Source organism: Diceros bicornis, chromosome 10, assembly GCF_020826845.1.
Source record: "Diceros bicornis minor isolate mBicDic1 chromosome 10, mDicBic1.mat.cur, whole genome shotgun sequence".
Taxonomy (NCBI): domain Eukaryota; kingdom Metazoa; phylum Chordata; class Mammalia; order Perissodactyla; family Rhinocerotidae; genus Diceros; species Diceros bicornis.
In genome coordinates, this window is record NC_080749.1 from 69,528,625 (window position 1) to 69,554,345 (window position 25,721).

The 25,721-nt window shown below is 39.0% G+C and overlaps 1 protein-coding gene across 1 annotated transcript in view; it reads left to right on the forward strand.

Moving 5' to 3' along the window:
- NAB1 (NGFI-A binding protein 1) overlaps positions 1–3,644 on the forward strand; it is a 42,795-nt gene extending 39,151 nt beyond the window's left edge. The window contains exon 8 of the mRNA XM_058549444.1: positions 1,105–3,644. Coding sequence (XP_058405427.1) covers positions 1,105–1,193 — 89 coding nt within the window. The 3' untranslated portion in view covers positions 1,194–3,644. The remainder of the gene's footprint in view (positions 1–1,104) is intronic.
- Positions 3,645–25,721: the final 22,077 nt, after the last annotated feature.

The following is a 25,721-nucleotide window of genomic DNA, read 5'->3' on the forward strand; positions in this document are numbered from 1 at the left end:
CCTAGTTTCAGATAAGCTATTGGTATTGCTTACTTTTCTAGAATCCTTTTCAGAGTGTGTGTGTATATGTAAGCACACGTGTGTGTGTATGTGTGTGTATATGTAACCCCCAGTATTAGTACTTCACGGGAATATTACATTTTATTGTCATTCTGTAGTGTTTGTGTGAGATTGAACTAACAATACACACGTAACTTCAAGGATTGACTCCTCATGAAAGGAGAGTCTTCATTCTTTTGTCCCTGTTTCTCCCACTGTAATGTTCCATGGCTAGAGAAACTTTTAAAAATAGTTCCTTGTTTAAACATGGAAGATGTTTTTCTGTCTCATTTCTTCATTGATAGTAAATATTTTAGCCAGTAATTTTGTTGTATATGAGTGACCGGTTTTATGTATTTTATTTGTCATATTGGGCCAAGCATTAAATAAAAATTGATATGTTCTTTTTTTTTTTTTTGTGAGGGAGATCGGCCCTGAGCTAACATCCATGCTAATCCTCTTTTTTGCTCAGGAAGACCGGCGCTGAGCTAACATCTATTGCCCATCCTCCTCCTTTTTTTCTTCCCCAAAGCCCCAGTATATAGTTGTATGTCATAGTTGCACATCCTTCTAGTTGCTGTTTGTGGGACGCCGCCTCAGCATGGCCGGACAAGTGGTGCGTCAGTGCGCGCCCGGGATCCAAACCCGGGCTGCCAGTAACAGAACGCACGCACTTAAGCGCTAAACCATGGGGCCGGCCCCAAAAATTGATATGTTCTATATGCTAAGTGCTTTATTTGCATTTCATGATTTGACTCTCACACCACCCTATATGGATACTCTTTCCATTTTGTAGATGAAGACAGTAAGGCTTAGAGAGGCTGTAACTTGCCCAGAGGTGTATACAGCTAGTAATTGGCAGAGATGGAATTTAAATCCAGAATCCAAGCTCTTAACTGCAATTCTATAAACATAAAATTTTTTATATGGAATTGCAGAATCATGAATAGTTGGTACTGTTTGCTTTGGAATTTGGGGGTTTGTTTTATCAGTTTGTTTGAGTTGGTTTTTTGTGATCCGTTGATTTAAAGTATCAACAGACTTTTTGTTTCTATTTTTATGCAGAGAGCCTTGGGATTTTAAAAGACTACCCTCACTCAGCTTTTACGTTAGAAAAGAAAGTCATCAAAACAGAGCCTGAAGATTCAAGATAGCTGTGATTCTCCCACTGTTCTCTGGAAATGGCATCAGATTTAAGGATAATGCTCCATCATAGAAATAAGCCTTAATAACCAATGTTGCCTCATTCAGCTCAAACAGATTTCATAGCCAAAGCATCAGGACAGATACAGTGGTCTGTGGAAACCAAGAAGACAGAACAGCCACAAAAGAGAAAATTGAGAGAATGTTGCAATCTGTAACAGAAATATTGATCTATTCACATTCCTGTGTAAATCGTTTTATGTGGAAAGGCTTACAAATTAATATTGTAAGCATTCGTTATTTAAGAATGTACAATGTATTTGTGTAATTTATAGAAGTAAAATCTAGATGTTGGGACCTGTTCGGTCGAATAGATGTGGATATAGTTTATTTTACTTGAAATTTCGTTGTCTACTTTAAGTGTATTTAGCATAAATATTATTATGTGTCAGAGTTTAGAATCTTTTCAGTCATAAAAAAGAAAGTTTAAGTGATGTAGTTATTGGCAAGGTTGCAGTGACTTTGGAAAAATGGAAAGCAAATACTCAAACGAAGGACGATATTGTGGATTTAATATTTGATAACACTGATTTTGTTTAATAAGAAATATGTCATTTTTAGTAGTAAAATGTCATTTTTACTGGCTTAATCAGGCACGTTTACACAATTAATAAATATTGGAGTAAAGTTAAAAAGATGAGCATCAGAGAAAATCTCTTTTACCTAGTTGACCCAGATTGCATTATATGATAGCTACTTAAGATGTCACAAAAATAGGAAGTAAAACAAAAAATATTACTTAGAGAACTTGAAACAAGTAGACTGATGTGTAAAAGCTTGACTTAAATGTTGCTGTTTCAGAATGTGTTCAATAGATTAAGATTTAGGAGGTTAACGCTAAATGTGATCAGGATGGTGACTGTTAGCAAGGCTATAATATGTAATGGAGTTGGTACCATTTTATATCCAGAAATTCTTCTCTACGTACCAGAGTCAGAGGAACTAGGTGGCTCTCCCTGGGGAATGTCTTCCCACCCAGACCATCACAAGTGTGGGCAATCACTGCATCCACATGTGCAGGCGTATTTCTGTCACGGTTTAGTTGACACCTATATTCTTTATTTATTTTACAGTTTCATTTTTGTACACCTTTCAGATTTGTGAATGCAATTTTTTCTAAAAATTCCCATTTTAACTTGAAAGTATGTATTGATTCCCCCTATTTAATTAATGGGCTGTGTGCATATATATGGGGGTGTGCTTAAATGTTAATAACGTACTTGTATACTTATGTGAATTTCACATTGTAATCCGTAGTAAAAAAAAAAAAAAAACAAATACCACTTGTACCAATTTAATTTTTTCTGTTGGTTTAAGAGGAAAAGATATTTGACAGTTTTACCTACTTCCTTCCAGATTCATCTAAACCCAGATATTGCCAAGAAGAGCGTATTGACTTGGAATATGTGTTTTTTTGTTTTCAGTTCTGCTTTAGGTCATAACTGTGTAAAAAATATTGTCATAATCTGTTATACTAAAATTCATCAGCCAAATGTTAGATGAAATGTCTGCACTGTAGTCTCTGATCACTGTCACATATATAATTGCTTTTCATTTCGATTTGTAGAAAAGCTTTACAGTAGAAACACCAGTAAACAACTTTTATACTATTAAAAGGCTTTTTCCCTTCCTAAATGTTTTAATTGTACCATAGTGTTTTGCCCACTGAAGAAGCTTTCTATGGACCTTGCAACTTTGTTGCTAGCTTGAGGTTGATTATTGTGGTTGTATCGTTCCCTGTGTGTAGAAATAGTATGAGTACGATTTAAATAGATTGTTGAGTTTTTAATATTAGCCATAGAACTGGTTAGTATCTCAGTAGTTTCATGAAACGTTTCCTGTATTCTAATCTATTTTGAGAAATTTTGTGGGTTTTTTTAATTGTCTTCGAGTTCGAGTTTATGGATTTTAATAAGCAACAATTTTTAAAGATGCAGTAATCTTCCAACTAATATTTATCCATCTTTCATAGCCCCACAAACTGCATCTTTAAATCCATGAATAAGTTTCCTTAAATATCATACTTTTCTGGTCTTTCGAGCGTAGTGATAAAGCGGAAGCACAAGAAAATTTTCAGTAGAATATAGTTTTTATTTTGTAAACACTAATGTATTAAACTTGCTATACATTGAAACAAATAATATATATTTTTATTTGAATTGTATATATGAATTGGATGTTATAACTAGTTGATTTTTTTCGTTGTATTAGAGGTATTTTCACTGAATAAGGTCAATTGGTTACCTCAGTATTACAGCCAATATAGTCCAAGGGACCATTTCTCCCCAAGTCTGTGTTGTACTTTATTATGTGAAGTCTGTGTTTCTGTGACTCTTAGAGCTGTTGGTGAGGTGGGACGAGTACACTTGCTTCCTGTGGCAATAAAGATTTTCTGTGCCTCACACGTTGACGTTTATAGAACTTTCTGCCTAGCACTTTCCGCAGTAGGTAATATTAGCCTACTCTGCCTCCCCTCCTGATTATTTGGGCTGGGCCTGGGTGTTAGGGGCCAGGGGCTTATGTCTTAAGACTAAATATTATTGTCAGCTATCTTTATTTCCAGAAAGTTATTTGGCAAATAGGTATTCAGTTGACTCTGGCAGAGAAAGTTTGGTTTACATTGTTCTCACTTATGGGAAGCTTACAAAGACATTTAAAAAACTACCCACCATATCTAACCAACTAAATTAAAAAGAGGAACGTTAAGATTTAGCACTTATACTAATATTTGTAAAAGTGTTAATGTGATTTGGCCTCAGTATTACAGGCTAATTATATGAAATTGAGCTAACCTGTGGTAGAGAACTAGCAAAAAGCCTTGCAGCGAAGTTGTAATTGACGAGTGTTGTAGATGAATGCAGAGTTTCAATGCGTCTGCACTGTGCTAGGTGCTGGGGTGAGGGTGGAGGCCACGGGAGAAATGTAAGACCTGCTCCCTGCCCTTGGGGACCCCAAGGCCTAGTTGAATGGAAACTAATCCCACTCAGATAAAATACAAAGCTGAGTGTGTTACAGACTTGGGATGAATAAGGAGCTAACATTTAGGTGTGTTCTGTGTTCAGAAGGTGTTATGGGAGTAGGCACCTTACAGGTGAGAGAAAGCAGAGTTAGTGAGTGAGACTTAGATTAGCCAGGGTCTCTTAACAGAAAGAAGTGAGATGTGACATAAAGCCATAGTGGTAGTGCATTTCACTCTGAGGCCACTTCAAGTTATAACAGTTTTATTTTGAATATCGGTTACATCTGCTTGCCGGGATGATAATTCTTTTCACAGTCCCACCACTGAACCTGTCAAAAGACGGAAAAATGTGCTTTTACCTGTCTTTAATTAGTAAAACCACTTGGGTAAAAGCTTTAGGATTTGGTGATTATGAGGCTACTAGCATCTAGTGTACCTTTACAATTACAGTTGATGGTATTTAAGACTTAAAACCTAATAAGCAGGCAAGGAATTTCCTAACATATGGTCTGCTCAGTTGGCTGCTCAAATGTTGAAGTATTACTGACACAATACCCATTTTGCTGTGACTTCGCCTAAGACAGCAGAGTCTTCAAAAGAAAGTCAACCAAAGTATTAACCTAATGAAACTAGGAGGTCTGTCTCTTATAGGAAATGAATTCAGTTAGTAAAGAGCTGAAGTTAGAATCAAACAAATGTGTTGTGTTTCTAACAGCTTGAAGCATATGACCAAATATGGTAGCTGCTGTTTAACTAAAAACCACCTTATGGTCCAGCTGTGTGCATGGGTAGTGGGTGTTTCAGGGAATCCAAGCTTATTTATTCATTATTATCTGTGGGTGTCCTCCTAAGTGAGAGTCTCAAGTGGGCCTCCAGAGTTAAAAGAATGATCCAATGTCCAGAAATTTATTTTTATTGTAAATATGTTTAATCTCAAAAACCTTACTGTTAACTATTTCCTTAGTGACCCTGTAAGATGATTTGTATTTTACGCAGAAGTGATCAAAAGCTAAATGCTAGGGCTAGCGTTTTACTTTTTGAGTATGCAAGGTTAAAGCTTTAAAACCTCTTCTCTGGCTTTGTTTCTACTGACGTATGAAAATTAAAAAAAAATAATAATCATCATCTTGAAGGTGTTTTTATTTTTTGTGTGCAAAGCTAATCAAATTTATTTTTTAAGGTTATAACCAACTTATTCAAGTTAGAATCCAAAAACTTTAAGTTTTTAAATTCAACTTACAAATCTTTTTCTATCCATAAGGTTAGCAAATTTTCACAATCACTTTTAAAGGAACCATGAATAATGATTGGTTCCACTTACGAAATTGGTTAATTTAGCTCCATTATTTCTTTATTCTTTCATATTCTTCCTGTCTTTTAAGGGCCACAAAATTTTTAGGTATTAAAGCAACATCGTGTTCAGTTCTGTGTCTCCTGGTTGTGTCTATTTGGTCACAATTTCCAAGGTTATTCTTCTGACAGCTAAATAATCTGCCTCCAAATTGTCACTCCAATAATGTTAAAGGTCTAGTCTTTACCAGTTTACCTTCAATTAAAGGAAATCTTCATGACATTTTTGTAGCAATTGGATAAAACTCTCAGAAACAAGGAACATTGGAAATGAATCCAATAAAATACCAATCTTAGTTTTATTTCAACATCCATATGAACTATTTAGTTATGATCCTTTTTCCGTCGTCTTATTGCCTGATTCCAGACACTTAAGTGAGAAATTACCTGTATTTAATTTTTTTTACTTTTTTATGCAATTGCTGTCTAAGTTTTCTAATGTAACGTCTCAAGAGAATTGAGTTCTTCACAATCTCAGAGAAATAGAGTTAAGTGAATGCTGTCATCAAACATAGTGTTGTAAAATGCAGATCAAGTACATATAACCCTGGTTCAAGATGGTAGTGCACACAAATGTTAAAATCAAGCCAAGAATTTTTCTCGTCAACTTATTAAGAGTGGCAAATTTTCTGAATTTCCTGGTAGTCCAAACAACTTGGTAATCACCTAGGCTAGTTTTGCTGTGGGTGAGCACCGATGACGGTATAAGTTAGATTGTGCTTCATATTTACACATTCTGAAACCTTATGAGTCATCTTTGCATTAAAAGTTTGCACCTCATAAATTTATGTTTAAAGTGCCATGTTCAGCACCCACACACAATCCTAAGCAAGCAAGGCCATTCTCTTATTGTCACAGACACGCTCTGCTGACAGATTACTTAGGCTCAAGTATGTAGGCCGATAGTTAAGTAGTGCATACGTAGGTGGAATCTTACCGGTAACTGGCTCAGCAGAGGCATTTTATAATTTTCTGAGACTATCTACCATGCTCAATTGTGAACTGTTAAACCAAACATCTGGGGTCTAGCCCCATACCCTGCCAGTTATTATCCTTCCCAGAAGACAGTGATTTCATTGGTAGCATATTCTCACACTGTAGGCCCTCCAGAGTCTCATTTTAGTTATGTTTCAAAAAAAAAAAAAAAAAAATTAGACTCTTTCCACTCTCAAGTCACTGACAACATAGTGTAAGGATGTTGTCCATCAACAGTTAAAATATTACATCCTTTTCCTTTCTGACTTCAGCCAGTGATTCTATCATCAGAACATGCCCATATATTGATTGAGTGAATTTCTTTTGCATGCATTGGCCAACTCTCAAGGTGGACATATCTCTCTGATTTTTATCAATGAGAAGACAGCTTGTATAATGAGACAGACATCACAGATATAGCTAGGTACTTAACTCCAATTCTTAGGGTATTAAACGGCAATTTACACTTTTTTAAAAAAAATTAACATTTCAAGGTGAAATCAATTCAAGTTCACCTAATTTAAGCAAAAAAGAAAAAAATTAACATACTGTAATATTTAAAAGTGAGAAGAGATAAGGATCTCATTTCCCAAGACTTTAAGCATGTATATGATAGTTTGCAGGAGAAATAAGTCACTTTCTTCTATGCTCCCTCATTAAAAAGACAGGAACTAGTTCTGCTCTGTAAAGCAAATGGTCTAAAACTCAGGCTTATACTTGTAGTCCAGTGGTAATTCTAGTACGTGGTGCCATATATCATATTTACCATTTCCTAGCCACTGGGCCAACTGCTGTACATTTAATTCTCTGCAACTCCAGGAGGTCATGATTATCACCCCCATTTTGCAGATGAGAAAAAACGGAGGTCTTGAGATTAGGTACATTGCAACTTGGGCCAGTCCACTTGTTTGATGCCAAAGTCCGGGTGCACTCTATCCCGTCAAATTTCCTTTGAACTGAGTGGCCTGCACTGTGTAAACATTTTACATTCTAACACAGTAAACACTTTAAAATGCAGATAAAGCTTAACTTTATACATATATAGAAATAACTAGGCTACATGTGAGTCTTAATCAGCTGGTTAGTTGTCAGTAGTGTCTAGATTCCAGCAGAAGCTTCCTAAAGGAAGTAAATATCAAGCCATTCTGAAGGCAGGTATTTAAGCAGAGAAGTGAAAGGACGGCACATTGCTTTGGGACCAGCACATGTGAAAGGCCCAGATGGGGGATCAGAAAAGTCACATTCAGATACCATTGGGAAATCTAATGGCCTAGAGCAGAGAATTCAAATAAAAATTAGAGATGAATCATCTAGAAAAAAGAATGCCCACTGAATGGAATTTTTTGAAACTCATGCAAAGTTCTCATTTAATTTGGGAAGGAATATGAAGCTTTTGAGGAGGAAAGTGAAACAGTCTAAAAATGTTTGGACCATAAGGACAAAGTAATACAAATTGGATCTTTAATATGAGATGATCCAAGGAGCCCCCAAAGAGCTTGATTCTGGCTCTGACGCGTGGAAGGAGTGACCAGGATGCTGTTGCAGTGTCCAGCGTTCAGATGGTCAAAGTGAACTCCAGCAGTGAGAATAAGAACCAAGGAAAACAAGAACGAAGGCTATACAGTCATTCAATAATTCACTCATTCAGCAAACATTTGGTAAGCCACCTGCTTAAAAATATCCAGGCACAATGTTAGGAACTGGGGATACACAGATCATAAGACATCATCCCTGCTTTTGAGGGACACTTGCTGTCTAGTAGAGGAAGACAACAATTGTTGATGATGAAGTGGCAAGACTTGATAACTGACTAAAGTAAATGTCTGGCTCATGAGAAAGAAACATATTGACCAATTGGATGAAAACTATCCACGCTTGTGACCCTGGGAAAAGGAGGGAGTAGTAGCACCACTTTCCAAAACAGAATTTAGGAAGCAAAGAGAGTCTGGTGTTCAATAATATTTTGCTTCAGACACATCCAGTGTTGGGGTTGTTGGTATATGTGAGTCGGGCTGCCATAGAGGCAGCAAGAGATATCGAACCAAAGATAATGTAAAAGGTCCAAGCTGGAATTAAGGATTTTTGAGAATTTGAAGTCATTTTCCAAGAGAGACTCCACCAAGAGCAAAGTTATTTCCAGATAAACTGATAATCCATTAATAACCTTAAATAATCCCATGATAAAAGGTTAAGGTGTGCTTTGTAGACGTATGTTGTTTTGAGGGAGGAGAGGAAGGAAGGATTCAGTGAAGAAAATAAATTAGCTAGATTTCGAACCACGGTTCACTCAACTTCATTTGCATCTTCAAATTTCACCCACAAATTGTTTATTAATTACAAAGGGAAAAAGCTAATTGTGAAATCTAGTCTATTCTCTTTTCCTGAACTGAGTGGAAAAATTCTAGAAATAACACCTTTACTTAAAGCTTGCAAAGCTATCTTCATCATTACAGTTGTGAGCCAGTTAATCCTTTTCACAAACCAGCAAATTTGGCATTATTTTCCTCATTTTATGAAAAGAGGAAAATTGCACAAAAGATTTAGGAACTCATTGATACCTAGAGAAGGAATTAGTTTGCAGGCGATAATTGGCTTCTGTTTTTGTTTCTGCCCTTAATGAGGAAGGAAAATCAGACTGTGCATTTAAAAAATATAGGTTGCCTCCAGCTCCTTAATGTGGGCCGATGTGAGGGCTCCAGTGAGACCATTAAGGAAGGGTTGAGGAAGAAGCAGCATAGGCACTGATGGTTGGGATAAATTCAAAATGAAATATATATATATATATATAGTACTTTTTTTCTTAAGTTGAGGGTCTTTTTTTAAGACAGAGAAATCATGTGTTGTTTTGTTAAAACATTTTTTAAAAACTCAAGGATTTTTCTAAATACAACAAAAATGATCATCATTAACATTTTTTAGGCACGCCTAAGGACAAGGTGACTATAAGAACAAATTAAGGTACGATTCCTGAACTTGAAACATTTATGACATAAAATAACATTATTCTGAACGAATGCAAAGAATAAGAGAAAGAATCACAAACTGTGCCCATCTCCCAGACCCACTCTCTGCCTTCACTCAAGGGCGTGAACACCAGGAAATGGGTATCATTTCGGCCTCTCTTGGAGGCTGCCTTCTACAGCGAGGTGGGCAAGAGCTCTGTTTGACATGTCGAGTTTGTGAGGCCTTCAGTTTATCTTAGAGGAGCTATTTACGATTTACTTGGAAACAAAAGTCTGGAGCTTAGGAAAGTCTGGAGCTCGTGTCAAGACTAGGGTCATAGATTAGGGAGTAATTGATGCCTCATAAATGGTAGTTGAAGCCATAGGAGTGAATGAGAGAGGATAAAAATAGAAGACAGTTAAAGATAGACTCCTGGGAAATATTAACTCATATGGAGCAGGTGGAACAACGAGAGCCACCAAAGATACTAGGAAAGAGCAGTCAGAGAGAGAGGAACTGAGAAAGAGAGTGACATTCTGGAAGCCACGGAGTAGAGGTCATCAGGAATGTCAAATTAGACAAGAGTCAACTAGGATGAGGACAGGCTGCTGGATTTGATTATTAAGTAGGTCATTGTTAACCTTTAACAGAGTGCTACCAAATGGGCAATTGGGAAGAATAATTGATGCTATTGTTTAGTGCAATTTGCTAAAGTAAAACACAACATACTTATAAAAGTAAACAGAAAGTATAGAAATTAGTAACAGACTTGAAATAAGGCATCTTTTATTCAAATCTAAGGGTTGCCTATTCCTTGATAAACACCACATCCCTCCTTCATCACAGAAGGTGAGACAGATTTACTTAAGGCTATTTGACACATCCAAGCTCACTATGCAAGCCAGTGTTCAGTGCACCTAGAACCCGTCCCATCCCGTCACAGTCGACATCTCAAAAGGCGGAAGTAGAATCCCGTACAACTGATTGGGACACCAAACTTTACAGCAGAACAGATCTGTGTAAAAGAAAACATTCGGTCTGTGTTTTTCTTTGTTTGTTGGTTTTGTTTTTCTTTGTTTTCTTTGTTTTTCTATATATTTCAGTAAAATGACCTTTTAACTGTAAAATAGTAATGATTCTTGACCCACGATAACAGGCCACTATCACAAACATCTGGCTGTTTATAATAATCTTGTGTTTCTTTGTTTAAAACACTGCATTTATTTTATTACTGCTTATTTGCAGTTTTTATAGCTTCAAAAATAGGTAGTAAAAATCAAGAATGAAGAGAATGTTTAGAAGAAAACAGTAACAATTCACCAATAAATATATTTTTTAAAAGATTTGAAATATGTTTTAGCCTCTAGAATGTACTTGTTTTCCTCATGCTAAGGGCAGCTTTGAGTTATGAATAGAACACTCTAATAGCTGTAATTCAGCCTAAACATTTCCTCCCTGATCTCACAGGAATGATGAATTTTGATGACTTTGATTTTGTGAAAGCAAACTTGATACATCTGCTCTTTGCTTCTGCCACCGAAGGGAGTGAATGTATTAATAACAGAGCCTGAAAAGGAGTATGTGCCCAACTGCATCCTGGGGGTTTGGGAAGATAGGACCCACCCAAACTCAACCTTGGAATGGGAAGTAAAGAGCTACAAAAATTAAAATTTTAGTAGCCTACCATCCACTATTCTTGAGCTAAAGTACATTGTAATTAACTTTTATGAAAACCTCTGAGTTAAGGAAATTAGACTAATTGGCCTCATTCTTTGTAATTTGCTGTTTTCAACTAATAAAAGCAGCTTTTAAATTCACTTCATTCTCTCAAAATCTCTCCCACGGTGTCCATTTTATATTTGTTTGACTGCAGATGGGGCAGCAGAATTCTAATGAGGTCGATGTTATCGCGTGGGCGGTGATACACACATGCTGATGGAAGAATCGAAGGAAGCTTTTCTACTGAAAGTGTTGAATGTGGGGATCACATGCCAATTCCCCCGGGCCCCGCTGTTAAGTGACTTATTAAAGGTCTCACAGCCCACAAGTAGCAGAGCCAGGGCAAGACCCCGACCCTGTCTCTAGTCCAGTGCTCTTTCTCCTTCACCCCACCTCTCCATCAGGTGAGATGTTTATTACTTCTCCAGACAAACAGATAAACAAACAAACAAAAACCTTTTTACTATTCGTGGGTAGAGAAAATTCAGGAAACATGAATTTGAGTCCTGGCTCATCTACCATTTATTTGACTGCCACCACCAAGTCACTTTATATCTCCGTATCTATAGCTGCATTTCCCTTACCCAGAGAAGTCCACTTTGGCAGCTCAAAGCCATGCACCTCAGATCAAAGGACTGGGGGTCCACAAGTGTCCATTTTATAACTTATTTTATCTTCAGGTGACGAGTCTTTTAGGCAAGTCTTTAAAGCTTTTTGACCTTCAGTTTTCTCATTTGTAAGATAGGAATCATAAGAGATGCTCTCCAAATCCAGGATCGTGATGGGATTACGGCCTATAAAAGACAAACGGTGCTCTAAAATAGAGTCTTTGAGGAGGTACAGATACCGTCTTACCTATTTGAGCACTCAGGAGGTGCAGTCATGCAGCAAAGGAAACTTGACTAAGGTTCAGGAACCTGGGTTCCAGTCCCTGGTTCTGCCATTGTCTTTGTGTGTGACTTATCAGGTCACATCTTTGCTGTGCCTTAATTTCCACAAATGTAAAAAGAGGTTGGGCTTTCACTGGTTGTTAACTTTTTGTGTCACGTGCCCTTTTTTTTTTGGTGAGAAAGATCAGCCCTGGACTAACATCCGTGCCCATCCTCTTCTACTTTGCATATGAGATGCCACCACAGCATGGTTTGACGAGTGGTGGTAGGTCTGTGCCCGGGATCCCAACCTGCGAACACTGGGCCACAGCAGTGGAGCGCACAAACCAACCACTACGCCACCGGGCCAGCTGCTCACATGCCCTTTTGATAACCTGATGAAGCATATTGATCCTGTCTTCATAATGCACACCAGCCTCAACCTTTGCATACATTTCAGTGGACTCGCAGCCTCACTCAATATGTAATGGACTCCAGGTTAAAAAGCCCTAACCTCATTGATCTCTTCTAGATTAAATCATCTAACAAAGCTACAACCAAGCTGTCTGTATCTATTTTGGATGAAGATGGCATTCCATATTCAGTCAGTTTTTCAGTCCTTAGAGTTCAACTTGAATCCTACAGATGGTAGCAGATTTCTGGCACAAGGTCATCACACAGTTGAAATTTGTGAGGAAAAGGATCTTACAGCCTCAGTACTGTTTGAAATGGGAACTCTTAAATCTATCATCTCATATTTTAAGCATAGATAAATTTTGTCTCTTACATCTAGGCCTACAACTAAAATAAAATGGCCCTTTGTAAAACAAGTTCTTAAATCTCTGTTCATACTAAAAAGCAAATTCAAGAAATTGAAATATCTCTTTGCTTGAAAAGATACATGGAAAGAGAAGAAATAAACTTGGATTTTGTTCTTTTTCTTTGATATTACCTATTTTGAGAATCAGGTGAACAGGTGACAGGCTACATACTGTATCAACTATGTAATGACTGACCCCTACAGTGAGCCTTTGGTTGACTACAATAGAGTCCATTCAAGTCAGTTTAAGCACACAGGGAAGTTTTCTGAAAGAATACAAGGACCTCTCAAGGAATCCCAGGTAGGAAGTCAGCGCAGTCTCAGGAAGAACCAGAGCCCAAGAAGTTGGGAATTCAGAAGGGAAGGTTATTCTCTCCCGCTTCTCAGAGAAGCTGAATGCTTCCTGGTTTCCTCTTCCCTCTGCCGGTCGGCTTTATCTGTCAGACAGCAGTGTCTACTTCAGGATGCTCATGGCCGCCCGGTGCAGCCCAACAATGACTTTCTGTCCAGACCCCAACCAAGACTGACTAGAGTCTCGAAAGCCCAGTTCCAAATTCCCTGGGAGAATTTGATTGCTCCAGCCTAAGGCAGGAATACATTCCAGTGAGCTGTGAGAAGTTGAGTCACATCACTGTCTGCTTAGTAGGAGCTTTGGGAGCAAAATTCCTGAGAAGGGTGCTTGCACAGGTTCCCTAAAAGGAGAATGTTCGGCAGAGGTCAAATAATAGGGAAAGGAAATGACTTGCATCCCCAGCATACGGCAGACCTCAAATCAAGGCAAGGGAGTCAACATCAGGAGCGTCTGGTAGCGAGTGAGGATGGAGCACTGACGCTTGCTCCCAAGGACCAGTCTGTTCCTGCTACTCCTCCACACTCAGAGGGAGAGCCTTTATCTGGAGAAGAGGTCCATAGCCTAGCAACTACCAGTTAGTGTGGGGGAGCTAGTCTGTTATCTTGTCCATATCTCTTTCCAGATGGGTACCAACACTTAAGATTTTATGTTGCAACCACATCCTGAAATCTTCCTCAAGAAAGTGTAATCTACAGAGTTGCAATAAATCATACAGATTTTCATAATAAAAGTTATAGGACCATTTAACCGCCTATTAACGCTAATCTCTATAGTGTTTTTTTAAAGACAGTTGAAAAAATGTAGATTAGCTTTGAAACTATAAAACTGTATTCATTAGCACTGTTTTGATTGCTAAATATATAAGTTCACTTGAGCTAGCTTAAGAAAAATTAGAAATTTATTTTAGAAATATGGTGATGTTTAAGGATATGAGGAAAAAAAGGCAGCTCTAGTTGGGCAAAAACTGGGAACCTAAAAAGTATCAGGAACCCACACAGTCCTCTCTCCAGTGTCTCCTTTGCTTCTCTTTGTGAGTCCACTTCATTATTATCCCAACCGACTGGCTTTTACCTGTTCCCAAATTCATAAGGTGGAATATGACAGCCAACGATAGTGAGTTTACCCACTTAGCGAGGTGATTTCTTGAAATATGAATTTGTATGTGTGTTTCTGTTTTGTACTTCCTTCTGCTCCCCCAGAGCCATTCACACTGACTAAAAGAGAATTAAGAAGGTTCCAAGGTTCCAGTAGGTAGGCAAAAATGAAGAAACGGTCAATGCTTGCTTTTTTTTGATTTACAAAGTCGGCTCTTTTGTAGGAGTCTATCAGAAACAATAGTTCTGGAAGCCAAAGCTTTTTTTTTTAGTAAGATTCATTTACTTTATTTATTTATTTTTGCTGAGGAACATCGGCCCTGGGTTAACATCTGTGCCCATCTTCCTCTGCTTTTTATGTGGGACACCTGCCACAGCGTGGCTTGATAAGTGGTGCGTAGGTCCTCGTCCAGGATCCAAACCTGTGAACCCTCAGCTGCCTAAGCGGAGTGCGCAAACTTAACCACTACACCACCCAAGACTTTATTTTTTTAACTTTTTTATTTTTTTTGTGAGGAAGATCAGCCCTGAGCTAACATCCATGCCAATCCTCCTCTTTTTGCTGAGGAAGACTGGCCCTGGACTAATATCCATGCCCATCTTCCTCCACTTTTTATGTGGGATGCTGCCACAGCATGGCTTGACAAGCAGTGCATTGGTGCACGTCTAGGATCCGAGCCCAGGCCGCCAGCAGTGCAGTGCGCGCACTTAACCGCTACGCCACCAGGCTGGCCCCTCCAAGACTTTATTTTTTTAGAGCAGTTTAAGATTCACAGGAAAATTGATGGGAAGGTACAGAGATTTCCTGATATTCCCTACCCCTACTCATGCATAGAAGCCAAGGCCTTTGACCTGAATGAAGTGGGTTTTGTCGAGAGAAAAAAAAAGATTGTGAGAATTGAAAGGACAGGCCTTGAAGGAAGCAGGGCACAGAATTTATGTCCTAACAATAATACATTGGAAAGAGGCTGGAAGAAAACCCTGACTATAACTACCTCCTCCCCAGAGAGAAGGGAGAGGAGGTCAGTAGAGCCTGAGATAAGGGACCAGGACCTTGGGGGAGCCATGTGGATGGAGACAGAGTAGGCCTAGAGAGACCATGAGCACCTTACTCACCAGGGCTGGGAGCCAAATGGGGAGCCCAAGCAGGTCTGCAGATCATAGGTCACCACTGGAGTGAGCTCACACTGGCCTTGGTCCTTTGTACCAAGGAGCCACAATTAGCTGGGCTTTGTTGTTTTGCTACCTGTAGAGGCCCTTTCACTGACAGCAGCCAGAACATCACCTCACCTTGGCCCATCCAGCAGAAGCAGGTCGCCTGGACTCAGGAATTAGAAGATCCCCATCCAATCTGCCCATGTGGACAATCAAGCTTTTCAACAGAGCAAGACATTCCTAAGCCTTCCACCACCGAGGGTGGGCCCTGACCCCAGAGGGGGCTAGTGGTAGCGGGGAAACGATGCCACTGCACCCGTACTTGGATACTACTGGACAGTGGGGAAACTGACCTTGTCGCAGGGTCACGCAGATTGCTGCTCTCTATCTCCCAGTCCAATTCCAAATTCCCAGGGAAGGGACTCTGCTTGGCTTAGCCTGGGTCAGGCGTCCACTCCAGTCCAACCAACTGTGGAAAGGGACGTGGAGATTTAGCCAGCTTAGGTGGGGGGTATATTTTAGGGAGATGTTGTGAACTGGGCTTACACTCCAAAGCGCTTTCACATGAAACTCTTTACACAGTTATAATTCGTTGTATCAGATCATTATGCATGTTAGCTTTCAGACTTATAAAATTTAATCTTTTATGAACTATTATGTGACCTTGGTCACTTAGTATTTCTGTGCCCCAGTTTTTTCACTTAAACTATAAAGAGCCTACAAAAAGTATCTCTAAGATTTCTTATAACTCTTTATTTAAGATCTATGACTCTATCTTACCATATCTGTAGATGGCTACAGGCTGATCATTCAGAAAGCTGATATAAAAAAATCAAATTCTGTGCTAGAATAACCAATACCTTCTATACATACAAACACACTACATACCTCCTCATCACCCACACAGCACATCATCACCCACCTGCCCACACTGCCCAACCTCACCATGTAGTTCATATTCCAGAGTTGGTTGTTTCCATTCTTCAGGATTAAAGTTCCTATGTTGGAAATGTGATTGGAGAAAGGACATTTTGTAGGATGGACAGGCTGAGGTGGAGGGAAGACAAGGCTGGAAAAGGCAGAGGGAAATCTCTCCTCCAAATCCCGTGGACTGGTTTGGTGTCCTCTGTGCAGTGAGGGGTTGGAGGCTGGAGCTGAGTGAGTTAGTCAAGAAGACTCTGTGAGATTTTAAGTACAAGCAGAGCTGCCTCAGGACTCCAGATGACAATGTGGTTGGGAGCACGGCTGAGACACAGCAAGGACTGGCAGCTGTGGGAGCAGACCCTGCACCCTGGACAAAGACTCTGGAGATCCCATAGGCTGGTGGCCCCAGTGAGCCTTCTCCTAGCAGCCTTGTGAGGAGCAGATGTGAGAAAGCTGGAGCTGAAGTAAAAGAAGTAGAAGAAAGAGCCCAGGGCGCATGTCAGGCAGTGCTAGTGTGGTCTTGGGGACACATTTGGGACTTACTTTGCCTGAAAGCCAGTAGCCTGCACTGATTCAAATAGGGGCTAAAGATTTAAGATCCATAAAACCTCATCTCCAGATGTTATGGGGTGAATTGTGTCCCCCTAAAAATTTATATGTTAAAGTTTTAACCCCCCCTAGTACTTTGGAATGTAACCATATTTGGAGATAGGGCCTTTAAAGAGGTAATTAAATTAAAATGAGGTCCTATGGATGGGCCCTAATCCAATATGAGTGGTGTCCTTAGAAGAGGAGGAAATTTAGACACAGAGATACATACAGAGGGAAGATGATGTAAAGACGCGGGGAGAAGATGCCTGTCTTCAAGCCAAAGAGAGAGGCCTGGAACGGATCCTTCCTTCACAACCCGCAGAAGGCATCAACCCTGCTGACACTTTGATTTCGAACTTCTGGCCTCTGGAATTTTGAGAAAATAAACTTCTGTTGTTTAAGCCACTAAGTCTGGCACTTTGTTACAGCTCTAGAGAACTAATGCACTAGAACATTGTTTTCCAAGTGAAATTTCTTAATGTCTGCATTTTATGGATTTCCTAATATCACGGACTATAAGATTCATTGAATTATAACTGCGGTTTCTTAGGAACAGGGAGAAGACATTGGTATTATCCATGTAAAGCTAAGCATGTCATTATAGAACAGAAAAAAAGGTACACCTTCAGCCCAGCTAGTGACTGAAGGCCTCACAGGTAGCGAAATGGCCACATTTTCAAATGAGTTCATAACAACATTCTCTGAAACAAACCAAATAACTGTTTAGTTATTGAATCCTACAGGATTTCCCACAAAAGGAATTATTTTAAACTCAGAGCTGGTTTAAAAGGTAATTAGCTTGTTGACTATCTTGGGACTCTAGGCTATAAGAGTTCACGTGGATGCACTGGAACAAATGGGGAATATCATGCTGATTAATTAAATAACTCCTTGTATAATAGGCTAAATGTAAATTGTCCTACTCCTTTGGTGTTCTTAAGTAGAAATATCAAACAATCACCGGTGAGTATCTTGCAACATATAAGTGCACGTGGCACACTGCAATCGTAAGTTGGATGCCAACCGTGAGATCAACCGATGGTCTCTTGAAGTCTCAACCAGCTAAAATTATGACACCAAATATGGTAAGGCATGGTGCTGTTTACTGGCAACAAGTGATCTGTTTCATTGTCTAAATTTTGAACCCTTAATAGGACACCCAAGAAGTCTCCTACTTCAAAAAACTGCAAAACAGAACTGAAGAGAGAGAGAGAAAGAGAGAGAGAAATATAGAAAAACGAGATCTTTTGACCAATTTTTTTTAGTCTTGACTTTAGGCTATAGGACAAAATCCCTAAATGAATGTGTCTTTCTCTTGCTTCTGAAAAAGTTTCTTGTGCAGAATATTGTGATATGGAAAAATCAAATAGAACAGTGTTGGATATCTTCTGGGCCAGTTAAGATTCTGTAACTGAAAGCTGATTGAAATTGGAACAGTGTTATTTTCCAAACTAAGCAAATTCCAATGGGTTCAGCAAAACAAAATTTGATTGATGTTATTGACAGGGTGGTGGAAAACTGTGAAAAGTGAAAATGTTATGCTACATTCAGGTCATGTAATAAATCAATTCTTTTGAACATAAAGAAGTATATAACTTTTGTTAATAAAAAATCTGTTTATCCCCAACCCTCTTAAACACATGTAGAACAATATTTAAAGAATATTTGGCTTGAATTTATGATATCTTTGTTGGGTTCTGCTTATATTATCTTCCCTATCTAGTTGGAAGAATTTTGTAATCGGGAAAAAGTTTTATTCTTTCTCTTTCTCTGCTCACATTATTTCTCTGCTTCAAATATTTTTAGTTTATCAACTTCCACAAAATGAGCTATTTCCACCAAAATATGCTTAGGGAAAACTTGAAGGAGAGATAATAGAAGGTCCAAGTACTCTTACTCCTGATCGGTGCCAACATATTTCTCTTCACTTAGATTTGAAACCTGAGTCATCTTTGGAACTTATCTTTCTCTAGTCTTCACATTCAGTCAGATACCAAGTCCTGCTGATTCTTCGTTCGTATTTTCTCACACATATGTCCATTTCTTTCTAGTCTCATTGTCACCATATCATCTCATGCAATTTCAATCTCAATTTCTTCTATCCTCCAATCCATTCTGTATATTGTTTCCCGAATGATTCCCCTCAAATTAATTTTCTCATTCATTGCCCTGCTAAAGAAAAGCAAAACACAACACAATCATTGCAATGACTCTCCATTGCTAATAAGTAAAATCCAAATTCCCCAGGCAAGTATTTTTTTTTAGGCTAAGTCAATACTATTAAGAGTTTTCTCCCTAACTGATGCCAGCGCCCCGGGCTCACTAGAAAAAGCCAAGTATGTGCTTTGGTTCAGAGGATCCTCCTACCTGGCACTTCAAACCTTCTGTCCCGTGTCTCATCACCAGATTTCTTGTTGTCTGGCCCCTTCAGACTGATAGTGAGTTTGGATACCTGCTTGGCTTTGGATTGAGCTTCTTCCCAAAAGACACTTCTGGAATTCACCTCCATACAGTGCAGCCAATGATGTCCTCTGACAAATTTGACTCAACTGGGGAGCAATACCCTGACATTCGCCATCTGGGAAAGGGAGATCAGATAGCCTTTAATGCTTTCTTCAATATGGCCTCTGTCTATATTTTTTTGCTTTCTCTCCCTATGCAAATGATTTATTTCAGCAAAGAGTCCACCTATGGTACCCTAAATCTCTACTAAACCCACCCTAAGCCCCCAACCATGAGAGTCCAAAGGAAAATTTCCCTTATCAGAGTCCCTATTACTCATTACCAGAGAATGATGAGGCCACTCCTATTTGTTTTTTGGATATTCTCTGCTAACATGGGTACAGTCTGGCAATCCAGTGTGACCATCTCTATGCTTCATCATATTCTTTGTTTCTGTAGATGGTGGGTCTCCTCATCATTGCCATTAACCAGGTATGGCCACTCCTAGTAAAGTAAATCCTTCAGCTCTGTCTCTGCCTGACCGCTTGGACTGCCAGTCTCTATGTGACCAAACAGAGCCTCAATGAAAGTATGTGAAGTGTTTTGTTGTTGTTATTGTTTTTTTCCCACGGGAGTGTCAGATCTTGGGATGGTAGGGCAGTGTGAGAGAGACACTGGGTCTGGCTCTATGCAAGATATTCCCTTATCCCATCTAAGGAAAAGCCCTTCCCAACTTGAGCTTTCAAGGGAAGATATCTTCTGTAGATCAAACCTTCTGTCTTATCTTCCCTCTGTCTTTCCCTGCCCCATTAAAGGGCCCATCCTCTCTCTGGGGAAAATTCCTTCCACATGAGAAAGAGGGGAAATTACTTCCACATGAGAAAGAGGAGGCTCTGTTCCGAGAAACCTTTTTGGATCTTGCAAACTTGAGGTCCTCAGGCTCTGACAAGGTGTTCTTTGGGGCAGGGGATGGACAGGCTCCAGGACCCTGAATGAGGGTGAAAGTAGCTATTCGAATCAGTTTCCCCACAGAGAGAATGGCAATCAATTTCCCCGATGGTTGCCTAGCAAGTAATCACACTTCACCAGTGCAGGCACTGCTTCTTGTCTAGGACAGCAGTCCAAACTCACATCGAAGAAAAGATATTTCTCCTGTTATTTTTTTCTTACTTTTTTCAGAAAAATGGAACCCGCTGTTTTTTTGTGCCAAGAAACATTTGTTTCTTCACTGGGCCTGGCTGGAAGACTTGAACCACCACACCAGCTGTCCGAGAGGTGGCTCAGCCTTCGATCAGATTCTTTGGATTCCAAGTTTCCCCTTGATAGGATTGGAACTACGAGGAGGATATTCTAGTTTATCCTATCTCTCAGTATTGTGCTCATATAGCAACTACATAACTTCTTTATAACTTATGTGTAGGAGATACATGTAGACCTTGTGGGATACACACAGATAAATGAGACAATCTGAATTCCAGGAGTGTCGAAGCTAATGGGCAATATAAGTATGCCAGCAACTAGTCACGACATACAAAATGAAATAACTACTTTAATAGGTTGCAAATGAGGAAGGAGGGATGTTGATTTTAATTGGGGATGGTCCATTTTGATCAGAAAAGGTTTCTTGGAAGTGATGTCATTTAATATCCTTCAGTGTGAGTAGAGTTTTGATAAGTGGACAATGGCATTAGGGTCAGGTGAAATAAGATATAAAGGCCTAGAGTATCAGAGAATATGGCATTGTTGGGGGAACAGTGTAGGTAAAGCAACAAAAATGCATCTCCAGTTTTGAGAAGAAGATTCTCATCCAAATTTTGGATGAGAAATATAACTCTACGCCAATGAGAGCGCTGGATTGGAAAGATACACATCAAATATTTGATCGGGCTGGTGAGCTTTGCTTGGACATATTGTGCTTCCTTAAGGCCATCTGCAGCTAGCAGAAATTCAGTCCTACTATTTCTTATGCCTTGGAGGGTCTCCTCTGTTGCTTGTATCTCCCCATCAGTGCCATTAACCGCTCATGATTACTTCTAGTAATCCATAGAGAGGGTCAAAGTCCCTTTTTGTATTATATTGCACTAGAAATACCCTTGAAAGTACATAGTAGAAACATAGGTCACTGTTTACAGACAGAAAAGAAAAACCATTACAGCAAACGTATAATGTGCCAATACCACTTTAATATTTACTTTATTATACACGATGGTTATTATGTATGTTTGAAGATCCATAAAATTGATTTTCTGCCCACTGGGGAATAAATGGGCTATTTAAAACCATAGGCCCACAAACAAATCCCCTGAGGTGCATGGGAGCACATTTCCCTCCTGATGATCACCCACAATTAGAGCAGTTCTTTCAGATACATAAATTAAAGCAGTAAAATGAGATAACTATAAATAGCACTGCTTGTTCTCACTGAAGGAATTGAGCCGTAAACTACAAATCCTTGCTCAAAATAAGTTTGTTCTGTAGTTGCAAGCACTGATAAGAATAGGTTATGGAATCACCAGATGGGAAGAAATCCTAGTCTTTTTTCCCAAATTAGATTGGCTCAAACCTCCCACAGAGATAAGAATCTGTCTTGCTCTGATCATCCATATCAATGAGTCTCCACAGATTAGACTGAAAAAGAATTGAGAGCACTTGTGGGTGCTCCTCACATACTGGCACACCTATACAGCATTCCTCCCTTACGAGGTAAGAACTGGGCAAAGGCTGGCAGCTCTCACATGCCGTGGCCAGTGCTCAGAGAGAGAGCATCTCTTCTTAATCACGGTTGGGATGGTTGATGCCAGGTGGCAGTACCTGAGAACTCTGTCCCGAAGAGGCTTCTGAGATACAAAGTCTGAAATTCGGATACCGATCTGGAGGCCCGTTGGGAGACCAAGGGCCAAGGTATGGAACCAAAATAGGGCAAAGAATCAAAATCAAGGATTCTGAAGGGCTTGGATGGATCGGCTGGGTCCCTTTAAAAGATCTGGAGTGAGGTGGACCACATCTCCATTCATGTGTGTTGAGTACAGGCACTTCTTCCTCAAAGTGGGTTTTCTTAACATGAATTTCTTGAAAGACAATTGACTAATTAGAGAACGCGATTTGCATAACACAGATTTCTTTTGATTATAACAATTACAATCAAGAACTAGCACCAAAATAAGAAAAATGAAAACGCTATGGTTCATACTGGCTAGGAATACATTGCTGCTTTTGTGGCTGGCTGCTCATTTAACTGCTTTCTTTTGTTTATCTCATACCAATTTTGTATTTTGTTTGTAATAACAATGAAGGTGATAAGAATTGTGCATAAGAAACTCGCTAGATCCTAACCCCATCTCCCATGGAAATAATTATGTTTATAACAAATTTTTTGATAACTTTGAGCTTTCCGTAGGAGTATAATTTATGCACTATTGCAGAATAGACATTTTCATTTACATTTCTTTGCTTTAAATTTAATACTGTTCATTTCAAAAATGTGGAAAATGGCAAGAAGTGTATCTGGAAGAATACACTCTCAAAGACTTTATAATCCAGTTTAGATGAGACCTGCCCGTCTGTTCAGCTACTCAATCAGCCACAGTTTTCTGAAAAAAGAAAAATTTTTAAAGTTAACTTTTTTTTGTCATGTTTTAGAATGATCAAGTCTTAGAGGTGAAAACAAACTCAGAAACCACCTGGTTCCAACTATCCTCTAGTGTACCTTTAGAAACTGGTGTATGAAATATGAGAAGTCACGAGTAAAGGGAATGCTGAGGCCACTGAAAGCTTGGGCATGTATTGCCAATATTGGGCAAGATTTGGGCAAGGAGATCCCCCAGGGTATTTCAGAGGTGGAGTTAGAATGGGGAAGAGTCTCCTTGCTGGTTCCATCTGGTGCTATAGAGAAGCCAATCTTTATTACACTAAAAATTTAATTGTACTGAAGTTAGGATTCTCGGAAGAAATGTTTTCACCAACTTCACGTATAAATGCCATTTCCTTCAATAACGTGTTTTTACAACCTAAATTATTGTATGTTCCTTTGAGAAATGTGTCAATACAATTCTGATGGTTTAAATATTTGATGAGGAAGTACAGCATACAACTCTGCATAGTACCTGCTAAAAGAGTTTCACATCAGTAAACTGTGCTAGAAAATTAGAAGAACATTAGATTTTGATCTCAGAATCTCAACTGTAATGAACTATATTCAGGCATGTTTTTATATGAAACAGTGGTGCTCTCATATATATTTCTTTCCATCAGGTGCAACAGGGTTGCAAGATAGAGATTATTTTAGAGATGAAGACATGGATGTCCAGAGTGGATATAACCCGTCTGTGGTGAAGTATAGCAGATATTGGCTGAACAAGTATTTAAACTGGGTCTGATCTACTAGATAAAAATGGATCTTGATCAAAGTCTGGAAAAAATTATCAGAGAAATAGTTGTTTCTTCAACTTTTATACTCATCCTATTTTAAGAGAAAGTCTTTTTACTTATTTTTTAAGCTTTTCAGCAGACTGTTCAGGATCTTCAAAATGAAACCCTGGAAAACTAACCTAATCATTCCTTGTGAATTGAAATTCAGTATTCCTATTGTCTCACTATCACCCAGAGAATATTTTATATAAAACCCTATAAAGATAGAACATCTACAAAAAAGTAATTTAATCTGTCTTCTTTTAAAAGGTAATACTAATTTTATTTAATTTTTATGACATTTCAAAACATGAATCACTAATTTTTTCACTATAAAATAATATACCCACATTATATTTTAAAAATATAGACACTAGAGATGAAGGAAATCAATTCTAACCCCACCAGCCTAAAAAGGCAATTGCTTGTATTTTGGTCTGACTTTTAAATGTCGTAGTTTGTTTCTTATGCATATTTTTACAAAGCTGAATATATTATGAATATGGAATGTCCCCTTTTCACCTCTTAAACTTAATATATAAGAGTTGGGAATTTAATCTTGACTCTTCTGTTAAAGATAACAAGACTAGAAAGAGATGAGTAGAAAGGAAAAGAACAAAAAGGATGGATAAAATCCTCCTTCAGCCCTTAATTTGTTAAATGCTAATTTTTCCTGAAGTCCTTATCTGACTCTCAAGTATTGTATAAGTGGGTATAAATATCTTAGTTAGCTCGGGGAGCTATAACAAAATACCAAAGACTGAGTGGCTTAAACAACAGACATTTATTTCTCAGTTCTGGAGGCTGGAAGTCCAAGATCAGGGAGCCAGCAGATTCTGTGTCTGGTGAGAGCCCACTTCTTGGGTTGCAGACTGACACCTTCTGCTGTGTGCTCACATGGCTTTACTTTGGTGAATGTGCACAGAGAGAGAGTTCTTACTCTTCTTCTTCTAAGGGCACTAATCTCATCGTGGGAGCCACACCCTCATAATCCCATGAAAATCTAATTACCTCCCAAAGGTAATTACCTCCCATCTCCAAATACCACCACTTGGGGGGTTAAGGCTTCAACATATGAATTTGGTGGGGGGACACAAACATTCAGCCCCAAACAACAGGCAAACCGTAGTTTAACACAGAGTCAAACCTCACCATTATGCTATAAGCAGAGTCCAAAAAGTACAGTCAAGTAAAATGAGGACCAGTGTTATTGCAAGGTTAGTGAATGACTTGGGTAATGGGACACAGTCACTAGTGGCATCACATCTAAACTCGAGTTATCGCAGGGCAGGTTATCTCTCTGTTTGAAGACTCCTTTTTAAGGACGGTGTAAAAATAGGATCTGAGCTGGTGAGAATGATGCCCCTTATCTTCACTTGTTGGATATTATTACAGCCATTTTCATTGCGAGTTTAAGGCTAATAAGTTTCATTTTCAGTGTCAGTTCTAATTGGTTAGTAGCGGCCACCTGGAGTGCTGCATTGAGGAGAATGCCAAGGCCATGTCAGAGGAATCTAGAGCCTAATTGGTTAGTCCTGCCTAGAATGATTGTGGGAAGGAAGTATATAGGTGTGAATAATACAAATTGGACTTCCTGGGTTTTAGGCATGTTAGTTTTATTACTAATGAGGGTATTCACAGAGATCCTTCCAGAGAGGCAGAGGCAGGGGGTAAAGCTGCCTGAAAGAGAATCTGAGAGAGCCAACAAAGCTGGTGACCTGAGTCAGGAAGAACTTGATTATTCTATGGACTAGAGTAAGCCAATCACTAATGCCCTGAAAATTACTGGAGAACTAGGATCTCTCTCCAGTTGGAAAATAGTGGGCAGTTCAAGAGGGGGCTGAAACAGAAAATGCTTGAGGTCCACTGTGGTGATTCG